The sequence below is a fragment of the Lutra lutra genome, chromosome 13 (assembly GCF_902655055.1).
Source record: "Lutra lutra chromosome 13, mLutLut1.2, whole genome shotgun sequence".
Classification (NCBI taxonomy): Eukaryota; Metazoa; Chordata; class Mammalia; order Carnivora; family Mustelidae; genus Lutra; species Lutra lutra.
The window spans coordinates 88,204,741-88,222,282 of NC_062290.1; the positions used below are offsets into that span (position 1 = coordinate 88,204,741).

The window sequence follows — 17,542 nt, forward strand, 5'->3', positions numbered from 1 at the left end:
TAACAAACAAAAACTGCAACATTTAATTTTTTCTCCCGAATCAAGACATTGACACGAGGCTGATTTCCCCCTTACAATGTGATTTTCTACAACAGAAGCCGGGACAGAGATACAAACAGCCCTCTGAATAAGGGGTAGTGGTGGCGGCAACATTCTGTTAGAAAGGAGGGGAATTTTTTTTTTTTTTAAAGACCAAAAACAACAAAAAAACAAAAACAAAAACCAAGACCCCACCTCATCCCCCTACCCCCACCCATTTCCCAGCTCAAGAGAGAGGAGAACATGGCGGATCTCCATCCTGGCAGATCACACCATGTGGTCCATTTGGGGGGACCAGAAAAAAAGTAACCTAAAAATATTGTAGACTTTAATTTTCTTTAAATCTCCTAGTAAAAACGTTAAACTGTCTTTCAAGAAGATTCCAAACTGGCATTGCATAGACTGATTCCTTTCCAAAAATACCTCTAATATAGTCTATCTTTCTCTATATATAGAATTTTAAGTCCAGGAGCTATGTGGGCCTGGCGGGAATTCACTGAGCTTGAAGGGACCCAGAGGTCAAAGAAAGGGCTCCCACATGGGGATGAGGCTGGGGCTCCAGGCCTCTGGCTCCAGCTAGTGTTAATTTGGATGTGGTCAAATTCTCAGTCCAGTTACCCTGACCCATGGCCTGGCAGGGGAGGCTGTGGCAGGCTCTTTGTCTTCTGGAGTGAACTGTCAAGCCCAGACCACGCCTTGGGTGAGGCTGGGGTTCCTGGTTTGGGGGACTCCCCAACAGCACCAGAGCTAACTGCTTTAGGTCTGAAGTCCAGAACTTTGAGCCAGATCCCAAATACACCCTGAATGCTCTTCCCCACTGGGCTGAAGTCATGCAGACACAGAAGCGGAGGAGAGTGCTCTCCCATCTTCTGGGGGTCACTTCATCTGGAAACAGCAAGGCCAGCTCCCTTTTAAAGTGCCAGACGCCTGCGAGGCAGGAAGGGACCTGCAGGGCTAAGCAGAGCCTTCTCCAGCCACAGCAAATGCTCTGTCCTGTCTCAGCAGGCAGCTCCGCACATTCATTTTCTAAGAGTTAGGGGATTAAAAACAACAACAAAGAATCCTAGAAATGCTCTGCTCCCAAGGCCAGGAGGTTCCAAGACAGCAGCTCCAACTCTTGCCAGCTGGAGCATAAGGGCAAGGAGCCCTCCCAGCCTGGGGAGGACACCCCACTGGCACCCACACCCCTTCCAGGGAGAGAGCCAGGATTCTGGCCCCCCATCCAGGTCCCCAGCCCTGCTGGGACCCAGCCAGCAGGTATGGAAGGGAACAGAACCACCTCCCCTCACCTGGGGGAGGAGAAAATACCCAACTGTGAAATTAAAAAAAAATAAAAAGGAAAAGAAGGGGAAATTTAAAAAAAAAGAAAAACAATACAGGACTAGGTAAACACCAGCCTGCTGGGTTCACACAAAATGAGTGAAATTTCAGAGTGGCAGGGAAGTCTGTCCAGGGACTGATGGGCAGTCAGAACCCACCTTCAAGCAAGTAAGGAAGACCAGAGAGGGGGCGGGTGACACGGTAGAAGCTTTAGTGAGGGGCGGGGGCAGGGCCAGACTGCTCCCCGCCTCTCCCCAGCCCAGAGAGAGGGATGCTTCCAGAGGAGGGCTGAGGCTTTTCCGGCCAGGAAGCCAGCTCCAGGCTGGTCCAGTCCCAGCCCACCTGCCTCTCCAGCATCAGCCCCAGCCTGGGCTAGCTAACCCTGCAGGGACAGAGAAGGGGCTTTGCTTGCCAAGCCCAGCCCAGCCTGACTGCCAACCTCCAAGGATTTGGGAGGCACCTTCCCTGGCTTCCTAGGAAACCAGCTGCTCAGGATCCAGCCCCAAGCAGAAAAGAGCCACCATCAATGCTCAGCATGGGTGTCAAGCCCGAGCTGGAGCTAACCGGGGGAGAGGCAGTGCCACGTTCCAGCCGGGCTGCTAGAGGCAGGCGCTGACCGCACAGCAGGCAGTGCCCAGAAACCCTTATGAAGGGCTCAAGGGAAAGGCAGACAAGGGCCGGTGGGGCTGTGCTGGAGGCAAGCATGTGCAAAGTGCAGGCTGCCAGGGCAGCAGGAGAACATTCTTTGGGGGCGGGGGTCTCAATCTGGAGTGTGGACGGGTCTGAGGTCTTGGTTCCCAGGAGAAGGCCGCCAGCAGGTCCCCAGGGACACGGGGAAGGAAGAGCTGAAGCACTAAGCAGTCAGAGGGCCGTGGTGGCGGGATTCAGGGGATGGACTGGCCCTCCCAAGGGCGAGGGGGCAGTGGAGCAAGGCCCTGCTGGGGCATGCTAAGCCAATGCTCCCGGAGTAAGCAGGGACACAGGGCAAGAGGCCCCTCGGCCACAAGCATCCCTGCATGTAGGTGCTGTTGCATGTCCTCGACGAGGGGCCAGACTGGTCTCCAGAGGGGCAGGCCTGGCCGTCTTTGTCTGGTCCACCTGCTTCACGGACCTGCACGTCCTGCCCCCTAGTGGTTCAGAGGAGAATATTCACAGTGGTGCCCGGGGCCTGCAGGGTCCCGGGATGGATGGGAGGACAATGGAATGATGCTTTGGGGCAGGAGCGGGGCTGGAGTGCATGGAGGAGGCACAGATGAGATGCGGTGCGGATGACGATCCGAAGGGGAAGGTCCCTCGTGGAATGATGCGGGCTTGGATGCCCACAGAGGCAGGGCCCTTCTCCAGCGTGGACACCCGCTCCTCAATGGCTTTCAATCACAACAGGCTCATAGACCCCAGAGGAGACCCTGTGGGGGAGGGGAGGAGAAAACCAGGTCAGCTTGTCCTCCCTGTTGCTCTTCTGGGACAGGCCCTGGGAACGACTTCACAAGTCGGCCCTGCTTCACAGAGGGGTAAACTGAGGCTCAGAGAAGTGGAGTCACTTGCCCAGGGCAACACAGATGCTAAGTACTAAAGCCTGTGGGATCTCAGAGCTGATGCAAGCTGTGCCTGAGCCCGTTCTGAGCACCAATGGCTGCTCACACAGAGATGGGTGCTGTACCCATTCTCATGGCAACCCTGGCAGGCAAAGACTGAACCCTGCCCCGTTTGACAGATGAAGAAACTGAGGCAACAGAGGGATGATGAAGCTCACCAAGAGGACAGAAGGTTGGGGAGCTCTTCCTTCTGCTGAAGCCAGACCCACCCACAGGGTCATGGACATTCAGGGATCAGTGTGCAGCTCTGCTAAGACCTTGCTCCTGATGAAACTGGTTTCTCCCATCCCCTGAATCCGTTTCCTCACTGTCATAGGGGGCTGGGGTGGGGGGGTGTAAACCTCAAAGGAGGTGTCCTCTGTTTTCCTCTTGCCCACCTCCCCGGGGGACAGCCCAGGAAAGTCACAGGGAGAGGGTGGCTGCAATTTTGAGCCTTGGCCAGCAGGTGTCAGCATAGCAGCACCAGAGGGGAGGTTGGGACCCTGTGCCCCAGACCCACCCAGCCAAGTCTCCATACCACCACCACCCCAGGCCCCCACGCTCCCAGCATTAGATGTTAAATGAGCACTTTCCTGGCCGCTCCAGGGGAACAGGGGGTTACAGCTTCGGCACAGCTCCTCTACTCACTCACTCAGTGAGGCAGTGGACACGCCACAGACTGGAGCGGAAGCAGCAGATTCAGCCGCCACACCCTCATATGTAAATATCACGCAGGCACGAATCTGGGTTGCTCACTGCTGTATCCCCAGCACACCTAGCTCGGTGCTTGGTGTGTGGCTGGTGCTCAACAAATATTTATTCAGTAAATTAAATGAGTTGTTATCGTCATCGTGTTTAGGAGTTCCCAGATCCGGAAGGAAGGGAAAAGCAGGTCCCAAATAAAGACAGATAAAGCCCGGGCGGTGTACCAGGCCCTGTGCTAGGCCCTTTCCAAGCTACCCTCGGAACCCTGAGAACCAACCCCAGGCTGCTGCCCCAGGTTTCTAGAGGAGACGGTGTGGTCTGTGACATTTGACAAGCAGGGAAACTGAGGTTCAGAGAGGAGTGAGCGCTCCCAGGTGATGCTGTGTTGGGAGGAACCGCTATTCAAAGCCAGGTCAGCGTCCACCATGCCTGGGCTCTCAGCACCGAGCCCCATGGCCACCCTAGGGACCCATCCCCAAACGGCACCCCCTACCTGTTGGCCAGCTGGATGCCGCTCAGCGTGGTGGAGCCGTCGCGGCTCACGAACAGCCGGAGATTGCTGTCTGTGGGGACACAGGGGAGGACGGAGGCTGAGTGGGGCAGGGGCATCTGGGGCGGCCCTGGAGCGGGCGGCACCGTCCCCCAGGCCTCCCTGCGTGGGCAGCTTACCCTCAGTGTTGCTGCCGTCCGTGAAGTCCTGGCTTTGCATGATCTTCTCCACAATGTCATCTGCGTCAATCCGAGTGTCATCTACCCAGGTCGGGTGGCTCTCCACAGAGTCCTTCTTCCTCCTGGGGTGGGGCAGAGCAGAGTCACAGCAGTCCAGCTGGTGACAGGTACAAGGACGACCATGGTAAGCCTGTACAGAGCTCAGGCTGCTCTGCGTGTATGTGAGAACCTATTCCCAGTCGTGCTCTTGGAACCCTCTCCTCAGCCCCCAGGCCAAGGGCCCACAACCTGGTTTTGTGGATGAGGACTTGGGAGGCCCTGACAGGTTAGCTGACCTGAGCCTCTGAGAGGCCGTGCCACGGGTAAACGGGGGACCTAGATCACGAAGCCTCCCCCGACAGCACGTCTGTCAGGCCCAGGCTGTGCCCTTCACGTCCGCCCACCGGCTGAATCATCGCCATCCAACCCTCTGAGGCGGGACCCTGTTGTCCCCGTGCTACAGGGAAGAAGCAAAGGTTCCGGGGGTGCCCAGGAGGGGCCCGATCTCCAGGAGCACCGGGCAGCACTGCTCACCGGAATGAGCGATCGGACAGATGGGGCCGTGGCGGCCGCGGGGGCTTCTCGGGGAGCCGGTGCTCGCGCTCACTGCCCTCGGGGCCCTCCAAGGTCATGCCAAGGCCGCCGGAGGTGCTGCTGCTGGTGGACGTGTTGCGGCGGTGCGTCAGGTCCGAGAGGCTGGAGGAGCGCGAGTGTTCCGTGCTGTAGCCTGGCGGGCACGCGGGGAGGCCCGTTAGTGGGGGGCCGGCAAGGCATGTGGAAGGTCGGGGGTACGGGGCCAGGCGGGCACTCACCAGAGATTTTGGACTGCTGGCTGGCATAGCTGGAGTTGCGGGAGTGGCCGGAGTGGAACACCTCCTCCGGGCTGGACAGGTTCTGCTCGGGCTCCTCTGGCACCCCTGGAGAGTGGGGAGAGGGCGGGCTCAGCAGTGGGGCCAGCCCTGGCGGTCCACACATGGCTTCTCATGGAGTCAGCGGCGGGCAGAGGGGGGCACGCTAGGTGCTTCCCGTTTTACAGACAAACACAGAGGCCCTGCTCCCACCATAGTCCACCCCTGGAGCCCAGGTCTGTTCATTCCACAAATATCTGTGAGGACGTCCTCTGCACAGTGTGCTGTAAATAGGAGATGGGGTGTCACAGGCCAGCGGGAGGGAGAGTGTTGAATGAAAAATGACCCACAATTAACCATGCCTGACATGAGTGGTACACAGCAGGGAGCAGTGTGGATGGGACTTTGACCCAGTCTGGGATCGGGGAAGATTTCTAGGAGGTGGCCTTAATGGGAGGCCTCCTGGAAGCATGGGAGGGAACAAGCCACAGAAGGCATCAGGAAAGGGGCCTTCCAAACCAAGGAACAGCAGAAGCAAAGGCCCTGAGGCTTGAATGAGCTTAGGTCAGTGTGGAACGAATAAGGGGAATGGAGAATGGCCAACAATCCTGTCCCAAGTCACCCATAAGCCCAACTTCAAAACAAACTTTCCAGCACTCGCCAGCAGGACGCGCAAGGGACCTGGTGTGTGTTGGGGTGGTCCACTCTGGGCCCCATGAGTGCCTGCCTGCCCACCACTTCTGGTCATAGGAAGGAAGAACTCATCTCATCCATCCCCCTCCTCAGAGAGGAAGACACCAGGCCACAGGCTGGCCCCCAGGCCTGCCTGGGTCCTTACCCAAAGCACAGGGTTTCTCAAGACAGGTGCTCTACGGGGTGGGGCGGGGGTTGCAGGAGGAGAGGGCTAGAAAACCAGTCACAGAGGCATATGGGGGCTCAAACCCCACACTGCCTGGGAAGGTAGCACTTTGCCCACGGCCCTGCGTCCTAATTGCTCTTGTGGTGCAAATTAGGGTGGCGTGTGCCGCCCGGCTCGCTCATCAGCTTGTGGGCACTGTGCCTCCCGGCTCTGAGTCCACCCCCAGGGACGGAGTACGGGGGCGGCGGGGGAGGCTGGAGCCTTCTCCTGGACCACCTCCTCCCCCTAATCGCCATGCTGTCTCCTCTGCATTTTTTAAAATGTTCATAATGATGACAGTTTAGTAGAAACCCAGCGCTGGGAGATACGCAGAGAATACAGAGTACAAACTGTGTGCCAGGCAAGGGCACACTCGTGTGCTCAGCTCAGCTCCACAGCAGCCCAGGCTGCAGGGGTTGCTGCTGCCCCTCTAGTCAGCAGTGGGGGGTGGATGCTGAGACCGGACAGGCAAGACAGCCAGGCATGGCGGGATACCATCCCCCTGCCGGGAACCCTGCCCCACAGCTCAGGCTCAGCTCAAGTGCAAGCTCTTCAGTGCCAGCCACCGCTCCTGTCCCACCTGCAGGTGACACGGACTTATTTACTGTTTGAATGACTCCTGTCCCTCCTGCAAGATGGAGCCTCAAGGTAAGGGCGCTGCTGTGATCCTGGGGCCCAGCATGGTGCCCTGCCTATGGGAAGGGCTCAGACGTGGGCCTCATGGAAGCATGGATGGACGTAAACACCATCCCACTACCCGTGCTCAGTAAGCATCCCCCCTGGGACCTGGGGAGACGGAGATGAGCCTTGGGCCATGGGGAGGCACAGGGAGGGCAGGTGCAAAATGATACCTGAGTTGAGGATGGTGGGCCTCGTCTTGGGGGGCCGGGTGCCACTGCCACTGCTGCTGGTCCCACCGCCCTTGCGCGTCAGCTGTAGGGAGGAGTCCTGACCCGGGATGGAGATGGACTTGGCGGTGGACGGTGGCCTTGGGAGGACAGATGGCTGTGACTGGGGTGCCCCACGTTCGGGAGTCAAAGACAGAGGAGGCCAAGAGCCCCGAGGAGGGAAGAATCCCTGTGTGGCACCCTCCCAGCCTGTGCCCACACTCACGTCTTAAAGCAGGGGTCTCCGGAGAGCAGAAGCATCCCGATGGTGACCTGCACAAAGGGAGAAATCAGCCATACCGCACCCACCTGCAGCCCGGGTGCCTCCCTGTGGCCCCTCTGCTCTGGCTGCCAACAGGCTGGACTCTGATCCTGTCCCTGCCCCTTGCTAGACCTGGCAAGGCCATGGAAACGCACAAAGCCCCCGTTTCCTTAGGTGGAGGCGAGGACCAATCCTGACGCCTGCCTCCTGGGATAGTGGAGAGGACAAGGGGAGATGACGCTTTGCATGGCTTAGTGCCCGGCACACAGTGCAGGTGGCAGGAAAAGTTAGCTACTGTTACTCCAGAACCACGGCTAGGAGAGAGGCCACAGTCCCTCTCCAGTCTTAGGTTCTTCTCACAGCCTGAGAGTGGGCGTGGGCACACGAGCTCCACACAGCAGGCAGGTAGGAGGGAGGTTCAAAAAGCCCACCCGGGTGGGGAGGAGCCGGCTCCCCAGGTATAACACAGGGCACGGGGGTGGGGGATGGGGTGCACACAGACTCCGACAAGGAGGGCGGAGGGGTGAAACTTTGTTGAGTCAAGTAAAGCAAGAAGCCACCAGAAATTCAACACCCACTTTGGGCAGAGATTTCGGCAGTGGTCCGAACAAGGCAGCGTTGGGTCCCCAAATCTGGGCCGAGATGGAGTGACAGGAAACGGGTGATAGGACAGGAAAGGGGGCTCATATCCCAGTGTCGCCACTGACAAAAATGGAGATCACTGGGCTGAGATTTTTAAAGATTTTATTTATTTACTTTAGAGCGAAAGAGTGAGAGAGAGAATGTGCACAAGCAGGGGAGGGGCAGAGGGAAAGGGAGAGAGAAACTCAAGCAGACTCCACACTCACGGCAGAGCCTGACATGGGGCTCGATCCCTCGACCCTGAGATCATGACCTGAGCCGAAACCAAGAGTCTAATGCTTAATCGACTGAGCCACCCAGGCACCTCCTCACCCCGTTTTGGGGGAACTAAACTCTACGTCCAATGTGAAGCTTGAATTCATGACATGAGATCCAGAGTCGCAAGTTCTACTGACCGAGCAGCCAGGTGCCTCCTGAGGCTTTTTTTTTTTTTTTTTTACTGAATTATTTCATTTGGCTATGATAGCAGCCTACAAGTGGGGGACGGCCCCAGGCTGCAGACAAGGGGAGCGGCACTCAGACAGACTCCAGGGAAGCGAGGGCCCACAGCGCTGCAGACAGGACGTGGGGGAGCTGCCCCTGCAGTTGAGGCCACTGAACCCCCTCACGCCGTGATTTGCCTACGGGTACACAGGGTCACTGGGGCGAGACTGAAAGGCCCTAGCCCCCACCAAAACTAGCCTCGACCTTTTTGGGTGCCTCCGGTTCCCTCTGCGAAGGGTCCGGGAGGCTGCAGAGCCCCTGTCCGCCGTTGAGCTCTGCTTCGGGCACAAGCTGCTTCCTCTGGGTCAGCTCGTAGAGGTGTGGTTACGCCAAGGCTGTTTTCTCAGCCAGGTGGAAGGGTGGGGGACAGGAAGAGAGGCGTGCTGGTAGCGGCGGACGTCCAGATACCTCTGTCCTGAGAGGCCCGAGAGCCAGCGGCCTGGAGGGAGGGAGCTGGCCCGGCCGCTGGAAGGGGGCACGCGGCTGGGCTCTAGGAGCAGACATACCAGTTTGCCCCGGCCGAGGGGCGGCCGGTTCTTCCACTCACTGATTCTCCCCTGCAAGCTCGGGCAGCCTCATGTCACATGGGGCAATGGTTGGGAGCTGGACTGTGAAGCTGAGCAGCTGGGAGTCAAGTGTCACCTCTGCCTGTGACCCCAGGCAAATGATCTATCTAACCTCTGTGCCTCAACCCCCTCCTATGCAAAACTGGGTCCAAGAGCAGACACTACACCCCATGGGGCTGCTGTCAGGCATCATGAGACGAGAGGTGGTGAGCGCTCGGGGACGCGCATTTCAGCCAACCCTTAGCAAGACTGCTGGGATGCACCCGATCGTGGACTAAAGATGGGGAATGAGGCCACTGCAGCGCCAGGCTACTAAGGGTGGTTTCCTGGCCCCGGGACCACATCTTCCCAGTGTCTAGGAGGGGCCTCTGTATTTTTTTTTTTTAAGATTTTATTTATTTGTTTGACAGAGTGAGATCACAAGTAGGCAGAGAGGCGAGTAGAGAGATAGAGGAGGAAGCAGACTCCCCGCCAAGCAGAGAACCCGATGCAGGACTCGATTCCAGGAACCGGAGATCATGACCTGAGCTGAAGGCAGAGGCCCAACCCACTGAGCAACCCAGGCGCCCGGGCATCTGTATTTTTAACAACCTTCCAGGGGACTCTGATAGGAGCAAGTTGGTCCCCGCCCCTTGGTGGGAGGGGACAAAAGAGGGGGCAGGGCCCTGGTACCTTGAGGATGGAGTTGTCCTGACGAGTGTTCTTCGTGTCATATCCCTCCAGCAGGCAGCAACGCACTGTGGAGCCTGAGCCTGCGAATTCGGCCAGGTTCAAGTCGGCAAAGCCCAGCTAGGAGGGACAGAGAGAGTGTGGGAGACTGTGGGAGACTGCAGGAGATGTGGGTGCCCAGCAAGTGCCACAAGAGTTCACTTGGCGGGGGGCGGGAGGGGGAGGCAGATCCCCCGGGCCCACCCCACAGCCCAGACTGAGTATTGCATAATGGCACCCAAGGACAGAGGCTGGTCTGGAGCTCACATCCCTGAGCCACACAAAGCGCCCTTTGTGCAAGGTCCCAGCGTGCACTGGGGCAGCGCCTGAGATGAAAGGACATTGTTGTCTGTGACATAGAGGCATTGTTCCCTGGGAAACAAGGCTGTGCTGTGGGAGCCGCCAGGCCAGCGGGCAGCGGGGGAGGGAAAGCCCGTGGGAACTCGGTGTGGGGGTCGGGGCGGGCAGGAGGGCCTCACGGAGTTTGGAGTGAGGGGCTTGTAGGAACACCTGGCTGCTCCTGGGATGCAGAGGGAAGTGGTAGCACATTCGAGAACAGGGTATAGGAGCTGGGAAAGCCTTTGAAAGAAGCCAGGTCTCCAGACCTTGGGGAGGAAACTGAGTTGAGGTGGGAGGGTGCTGGGATTAGGACAACCAAACCAACAGGTGGCATTTATTGAGCACCTACTACACGCAAGTCTCTACTGCGGAGTTTAGGCGCACACAAGCCAGAATCAGAGACATGGCAGGTTCAAATCCCAGCCCTGCCATCAAGTCAGAGGGACCCCCATTTGGCAGGGAAGGAAACTAAGGTTCCAGTGGGGAAGTGATTTTCCCAGGGCCCCACACAGCCCAAGACCAGGCCCAACTAGTGCCCAGACCAGTCGCCCTCTGGGCCCCAGCTTCCTTCCCTGGAGAATGGAGGCAGGGCCTATCATGGGTGTTTGCTCACAGGACAGAAAGGAAGGGCCTGCAGGTCTGACTTGTGCCTCCCACCCGCTGGATGGGGGTGGGAGGCCACAGCTGTCTGCGCCTACGTGACTTCACGGGAGGAGAAATTTCCACTCTGGCGGCACCTTCCACAGCCCAGTCCTGGCCACCCTGCCCTGTTTCTGGAGAGGGCCACCAGCGCCCGGGCCGGGGCAGAGCAGATGGCCCAGAACACAGAGCTTCCTGAGCTCCAGTCAGTGGGAAAGGACACACCTTCCACGCAGGGCAAGGTGAGGCAAAGGCATTTCCCCTCCGGGTAGACTGAGTTCACCGCCTGCCGCCAGGCCACCTCCCAGGGGCCACAGAAGCTGGGCAGTGTGTCCCCACCAAGAAGGGGGTCTAGGGCAGAGCGGGCTCATTCAGAGCCAGAGGCAGCCCCTGCAGAACCACCTTCTCCCACTGGTCCCCGTGGGTGCCGAGCAGATAGCAACAACACAGATGGGCCACAGCAGGGGACCAGCTGGGTGCCCACCACCCAGCCGCACAGGGGGGCATGGCCAGTTAGAAAGCAAAAAGGATCTATGAAAACGTGCCCACGGCATACTGGCAAGTGAAAACCGCACCGCAGGATCTGTTTAGAACAAGTCCCTTTTGTGTATGTAAGAAGCCTGCTGCCCGCGCGTCCGCACACGGGGCGCTCGTTTTCCGTTCTTCCAAACCGCAAGCGCGTGGGTTTGACTCGCTGCTCTGTGCATACGTCATAATCTTCTTTTCCTTAAAAGGTCTGGGAAGACCTTAACGAATCCAAGGGTGGGATCTGGGGAGGAAGGCTGCAGAGGAGGGTGTGGAAACTGCCCCTTCCACTCGGAACTTCTGTACCGTTTGTGTTACAACAAGCCCAGGGTAGCTTTGTACTAAATGCAAAGACTATCAATAAAGATATTTCTAAGAAAGAATACATCTGCAGAGCTGAGTGCCTCCTGTTTGGTGCAGAGAGGGGCCGAAGCTCTTCTCCCACACCTAATCTATCTCGCTATCCCTTCCCAGCCCCACTCACCTTGGAATAAGCCTTCCCGCCTTTCAGCTCCTGCAGAGAGAGACAGAAGCAGCAGCGTAACTACAGAACCCACAGGACCTCACGTGTCTCCCCAGCACCTCCGCCCCAAATCTCACTGCTGGGGATAAGTCAAGCCAAGGAGCAGAGGGGCTCACTCCTTGCCCTCTGGAGGGGACAGGTCACGGGATGGGGCTAAAGCCACTAGATTGGTGGCCTCACACCCCCAAGCCCTAGCCCCCAAGCCTCACCTTGCGCACCGACACGCGGAAGATGCAGGGGTCCAGCAGGCCGGTAGCAGGGTTGGCGCTCATCTTACACACGAAGGTGAACCTCTTCCGCCACCGCACGCAGTTCTCCTGCACCTCCTCCCTGCAGGGCAGGCAGACAGGGGAACACAAGCGGGCAGGTGAACACAGGTATCAGCGACAGGACCGGCCTTTAGGAAGGAGACATAGGAGCGCAGCAGAGCTCTCACTTTTTACTTTGTATCACAAAGTGACTGTATTTTCATAAAAAGGACATGCTTGTGTAGTGTTGTAAAAACAACAACAAAAAAGTAATAAAAAAATGAAAAAAAAACACAAGGTAGGAGTGAGGTCAGGCAGAGGGGAGGGCACTCCTTGCCCCTGCTTCCAGCACTGCCCTCTCACCCTTGTTCTGTGGCTTTGGGGGGCTCCTTCCTCTGCCATTACCTCCCTGGCCCCTGGCCATTCAATCGACCCTCACAACAGTCTTCCCAAACTGGCCCCAGAGCCCATTTTACAGATGAAAAGTGAGGTAAGCTGCTCAATGCCACCCAGTCAGGAAACAGCTGTCCTTCCGCTCAGGGCTGCCTGGCTACGGAGACCCCTTCTATACCACGAACAACAACAACAAGGTTAACAGTAACAGTAACACCGTCTAAGGCTCATATCCCACTTCCCCTGTGCCAGACAGCATTCACGGCACTTTGGTGGCACTGCTCCAAGGGCCAGAGACACACAGTCACGCCAATCCTTCCAGCAACCGTCTGGAACAGCTACTGCCATTAGGCCAATCCCACAATCACAGACACCGGGAGCTGGGGCCAAGACGCTGGCCTGAGGCCCACTGCATGCACGGCAGAACAGGGACTCGAACCCGAGCCGTGGGCTCCCAGTGCCACATGCTTCACTCTCGCCATACCAGCCTGAGATACCAACTTGGGGTCCTCAGATTCCTGGATGGTAAGTGGGGAGCTGGTCTTCAGCCCAAGTTCCTTTTGCACCTGGGGGGGGAGGGTATTACCACACTGAAAAATTCAGCACCCCCGTAACAGGGGCATGCTTTGTGCCCTGGGAGTGACTGGAGCCTGTCCCAGCTGCTCAGCAGGATCTGGGGTGGCAGCGACAAGTTCCACAGCCCCGTGCAGCCCCCAGTCCCCCCACGGCCCGCCTGGCAGAGCCTGTGCTCAGGAAGGGGTGGCCGCAGAAGGAAGGGACGGCGCAGAGATGTTATCTCCTGCCCCATCATCCCATCTAACAGGAATGGCCGCATTGGACAGCTGAGGAAGTGACCGCTCCACACCCCGGGGACCCCAGGGTCACAGGTTAACTGCCAGACTGGGGCCTGCGGGAGGGGCTCAGCACAAATGCAGCAGTGTCTGAACACGGGCGTGTTCACTTCGCACACAACCCTGATGGCAGGCTCTGTGCCACCCTCTTCCACAGCTGAGGGCACTGAGGCTCCAAGAGATGGCCCCAGACCACACCCCCAGAGACTGACAATGCAGGATCTGAAACCAGGACTGTCCCACTACAGTCAGAGCGTTCAGCCATCCCCCTTGTTCTCAGGCCCAGGAGCCTGGAGAAGCCCGGCAGGCAGGATGCACCGGGGATTCCGGGCCTGAGACTTGCACCCGTGTCTCCAAGGGCCAAGTACGAGTCAGGCTCCAAGCTTGCAGGGGACTTGATTCACAGATTAACACTGACACAGTTATCCCCGTGATGACTCAGTGTCACCAGGAGAGCGTGGAGGGAAAGGGTGAGTCAGATTAGGTGACTGGCCATAGGGAGGTGACATTCAAGCTCAAAGGGGAATGAAGAGAGGGGCGTAGCCAGTGGGGGAGACAGTTCCAGGCAGAGGAAACGGCGTGAGGGAGGAACAAATATGCTTTTGCTTTCCTTGGCCTTGCCCCCCCCGCCCCCCGGCGCCGAGCCTCTACGAGGAGCCCCCTCCTGACTGCACGCGAGGCTCCTCTCACATCCTGCCAGGGCTGTGACAAGGGGCAGCAGGACGCGAGTCAGGCAGACTTGGGCTCCCAGCCCTCACATCCCTGAATGACTCAACCAGGGCCTAACTCTCCACCCTCATGGGTAACACAGGTACACCACCCACTCATTTGTGGGCACCTGGGAGCATCCGCAAGCCCCACAAAAGGCCCGGCCTGGGGAGTCTGTGAGACATGTCTCATCTGGTGAAGACACGTGGGACCCCAGCAATTCCCTGCAGCCCCAAGACTGAGAACTAGCAGAAAATGTGAGGGCCAGAGATGAGAGGGAGAGAGAGAGGGCCCAGCCTCCAGCAGACAGGGACTGGGACCCTGTCAAAAGCAGTTGTCACAGGAGGAGCCACAGCCCTGGGCTGGGAGCATGACCTGACCCAACCTTGTTGGTTCCACCCATTCATTCAAACATATGCCAGGTCTTGTTCTATGCACGGGGACCCCGGCAGTGACCAACTTACACTGTGGTGGGAGGAAAAAAAATGAGGTCAAGCAAACAAGAAAAAGTAGTGCAAGGAGAGAACTAGAAATCTCTCTCCTGGTGGATACTCTGATCATGTACGTTGAAAATCACAACGAATCCACTAAAAACTATCAGAATACAAGAGCTTGGCAAGGTTTCAGGATACAAGATAAATATACAAAAATCAAGTATTTCTACATCCTAGTGAACATCCACAATGAAGAAAATAATTCCATTCACAACAGCATCAAGAAGAATAGATGGGATTACATTTAACAAAAGAAGTACAAAATATATATATTCTGGAAAACTAGGAAAATTGCTGAAAGAAATTTAAGAAGATCTAAATAAATAGAAAGACATCACACAGTCATGTTTCCGAAGATCAAATGCTGGCAGGACAATGCTCCCAAATTGATCTAAAAATTCAACACAATCTCAGCGGGCTTCTTTGCAGAAATTTGACACATTTATCTTAAACCTTGGAAATTTAAGAGACCAGAATAGTCAAAGCATCTAGAAAAAGTAGAAAAGAACATAATTAAAGGATTCACATGTCTTTGACTACAAAACTCCTACAAAGCTTCCATAATCAAGGAAGTATGGTTCTGGCATAAGGACAGACACAGAAGCCACCGGAATAGCATTGAGTTCAGAAATAAACCTTCGCATTAATGGTCGATTGATTCTCAGAAGGGTGGGGGGACCTTTTTAACAAAAGTTGCTAGGACAATGAGATACTAACATGAAAAAGAATGAAATAGGACCCATTTCTAATACCATATATAGTAACTAACTCAACAGAGATCTAAGAGCTAAAACTACAAAATCCTGAGGAAAAAAATACAGGATAACTCTTTGTGCTCTGGGATTAGGCAACAGTTTCTCAGATATGATGCCAAAAGAACAGGTGACAAAAGAAAAAACAGAAATACTGGACTTGATCAAAATTAACCTTTTTTGTGGCTCACAGAGCACCCATCAAGGGAGGGAGAAGACAGCCCACAGATGAAGGAAAATATTTGCAGACCCCACATATAACAGGGACTTGTCCCTAACAATATATAAAGGGTACTTAGAACTGACCAGTAAAAGACAACCCAATTTAAAAATGGGCAAATGACCAAATGCGAACACATACTTCCCCAAAGAAGATGCACAAGTGGCCAGTAAGCACAGGAGATGCCCAGTGTCACTGGCCATCAGGGAAACACAAATCAAAACTATGATGAGTGACCCTTTCACATGCACTAGGAAGGCTCTAATCAAGACTGATCATAACAAGAGTTGGCAAGGAGAAACTGGAGCCCTCACACACTGCTGGTCAGAGTGTAAGGGGGTGTGGCCCCTTTGGAAAATCGCCCGGGCACTTCCTAGAAAAGTTAAACACAGTCACCTTAGGACTCAGCAATTCTACTCCAAGCTGTACATCCAAGAGAAATGAAAGGTAAGTCCACAGTCTTCGTAACAGCTGGAAAGTGAAAGCAACTTGAATGGCCATCCACTGGTGAATGCCTCCACACACGACGGGGTACGTAGGATTCAGCAGTCAAAAAAAACAAAGCACGGGTACCCGGTACAATGTGGCTCAACCTTGAAAGACCTCAGTGAGAGAAGCCAGTCACAAAACCACGTACTGTGTGATCCCACCTACATGAAACGTCCAGAATGAGCAAATCCCTAAGAGTCAGAAAGACTGGTGACTGCCAGGGGCTGGGGGAGTCTGAAGGAAATGCGGAGTGGCTGCTGATGGGTATGGGGTCTCTTTGGGGTGATGAAAATATGCTACAAGGGACTGTGCCCATGGTTGCACAACTCGGTGCACAGACTAAAAGCCAGTGAACTGTATGCTTTAAATAGGTGGTAGGTGGGATAAAGAGAGAAACATGGAGAAAACAGAGGGGAAGGTGGGTCAGGATTGCTGAGAAGAGACCAGAAGGTGAGGGCTGCTACTTCTGGCAGATGGCTGGGTAAAGCCCGAAGGCAGTGACATCTGAGCAGGGCCAGCATGAGGAGGGAAGACATAAAAGACTACGGAGAGCTGCCCAGATGCATAAATGGCAAATGCAAAGGCCCTGAGGTAGAAACATGCTTGGCGAAAGTGGCCTGGAGGTAAGTGGCTGAATGGGACTGGGGAGGAAAGCAGAGGGGATGTGGCTGGGGAGGGGGCAAGGGTTAGGCATCATGTAGGACCTCAGGGGCCATGGTGAGGTCTTTGAATCGAATTCTGATGGTGGCTCTGTCTTGCCTCAATGGCCTGAGGCAGAGACAGAGAGCAACCCCAGAGTCGGTGGGCGGAAGGGAAAAAAGAGGAGAAACATTTCCTGAGCAGCCATAAGCCCAAGCCTAAATGGGGGACCTGGGGGGCTGCCATGGCTTCCACAGGGACCCTAAGATCTCCACCCACCCCCTCCACTCAACTCAGCCCAGGAGCTGGAAGCAGCTGCTGGAGACCTGAGGAGGAAGCTCACAGTGTGGAAACACCCAGAGGAATTAGGATTAGTGTCTGGGAACAAAAGCTGATATATGGGATTGTAGGCTCTCTCCCTTCCCCTTTGTGAGTCTGCCCTGGGAACGAGGGCCAGGAAGCCCGAGGCCCTCTCTGGGTTCCTGTGGGCCTGCCAGGCCCAGCCACACAGTGCCCTCCCAGGCTCAGGTAACAGGCACCTTCCTCTCCCTCCACAGGAAGATGGGCTGGGACAGGGCTCTGGGGATCAGCGCTGGGCCTCCCCGTTGTTTCCACAGGGCTCTAAACACACACTATTAAGCACTACCACTCCCACGGGAAGAGGCTCACAGCCCCACCCTGGCCCAGCCCCAGAGGTCACAGCAAGGGCAAAACAAACACCTCGGCAGAGGCCCCCTCCCGAAGGCCTACTGTGTGCCACCCGGCCCTCCTCAACCCTGCCAGGTAGCTGTTACCGGGCCTGCCTCGCCGGTGACGGAGGTGAGGCTCCGAAAGGCTGAGTGACTCTCCCACACGCTGCGAGGCCCAGAGGCCAGCCTGCGCCCTGAGCCCCCGTCCCGGAACCTGAGATGATGGCCCAGCCCGGCCCTGGCCCCAAAGCCGCCTCTGCAGAGAGGGAGGCCCAGGCTCAGGACAGGGGCAAAGGAGGGAGAGCAACACCGGCACGGGGCAGGGGAGGGGTGCTCATAAGAAGTGCAGGGTGGCTCAGTGGGTTAAGCCTCTGCCTTCGGCTCAGGTCATGA

The 17,542-nt window shown here is 56.5% G+C and overlaps 1 protein-coding gene across 1 annotated transcript in view; it reads right to left on the reverse strand.

Moving 5' to 3' along the window:
- The window catches only part of EEIG1 (estrogen-induced osteoclastogenesis regulator 1), a 33,366-nt gene continuing 15,824 nt past the window's right edge, over positions 1-17,542 (reverse strand). The window contains exons 2-11 of the mRNA XM_047700156.1: positions 11,876-11,996; positions 11,628-11,657; positions 9,605-9,721; positions 7,206-7,252; positions 6,944-7,080; positions 5,159-5,263; positions 4,881-5,073; positions 4,308-4,429; positions 4,132-4,201; positions 1-2,765 (exon numbers count right to left, since the gene is read on the reverse strand). Coding sequence (XP_047556112.1) covers positions 2,720-2,765; positions 4,132-4,201; positions 4,308-4,429; positions 4,881-5,073; positions 5,159-5,263; positions 6,944-7,080; positions 7,206-7,252; positions 9,605-9,721; positions 11,628-11,657; positions 11,876-11,996 — 988 coding nt within the window. The 3' untranslated portion in view covers positions 1-2,719. The remainder of the gene's footprint in view (positions 2,766-4,131; positions 4,202-4,307; positions 4,430-4,880; positions 5,074-5,158; positions 5,264-6,943; positions 7,081-7,205; positions 7,253-9,604; positions 9,722-11,627; positions 11,658-11,875; positions 11,997-17,542) is intronic.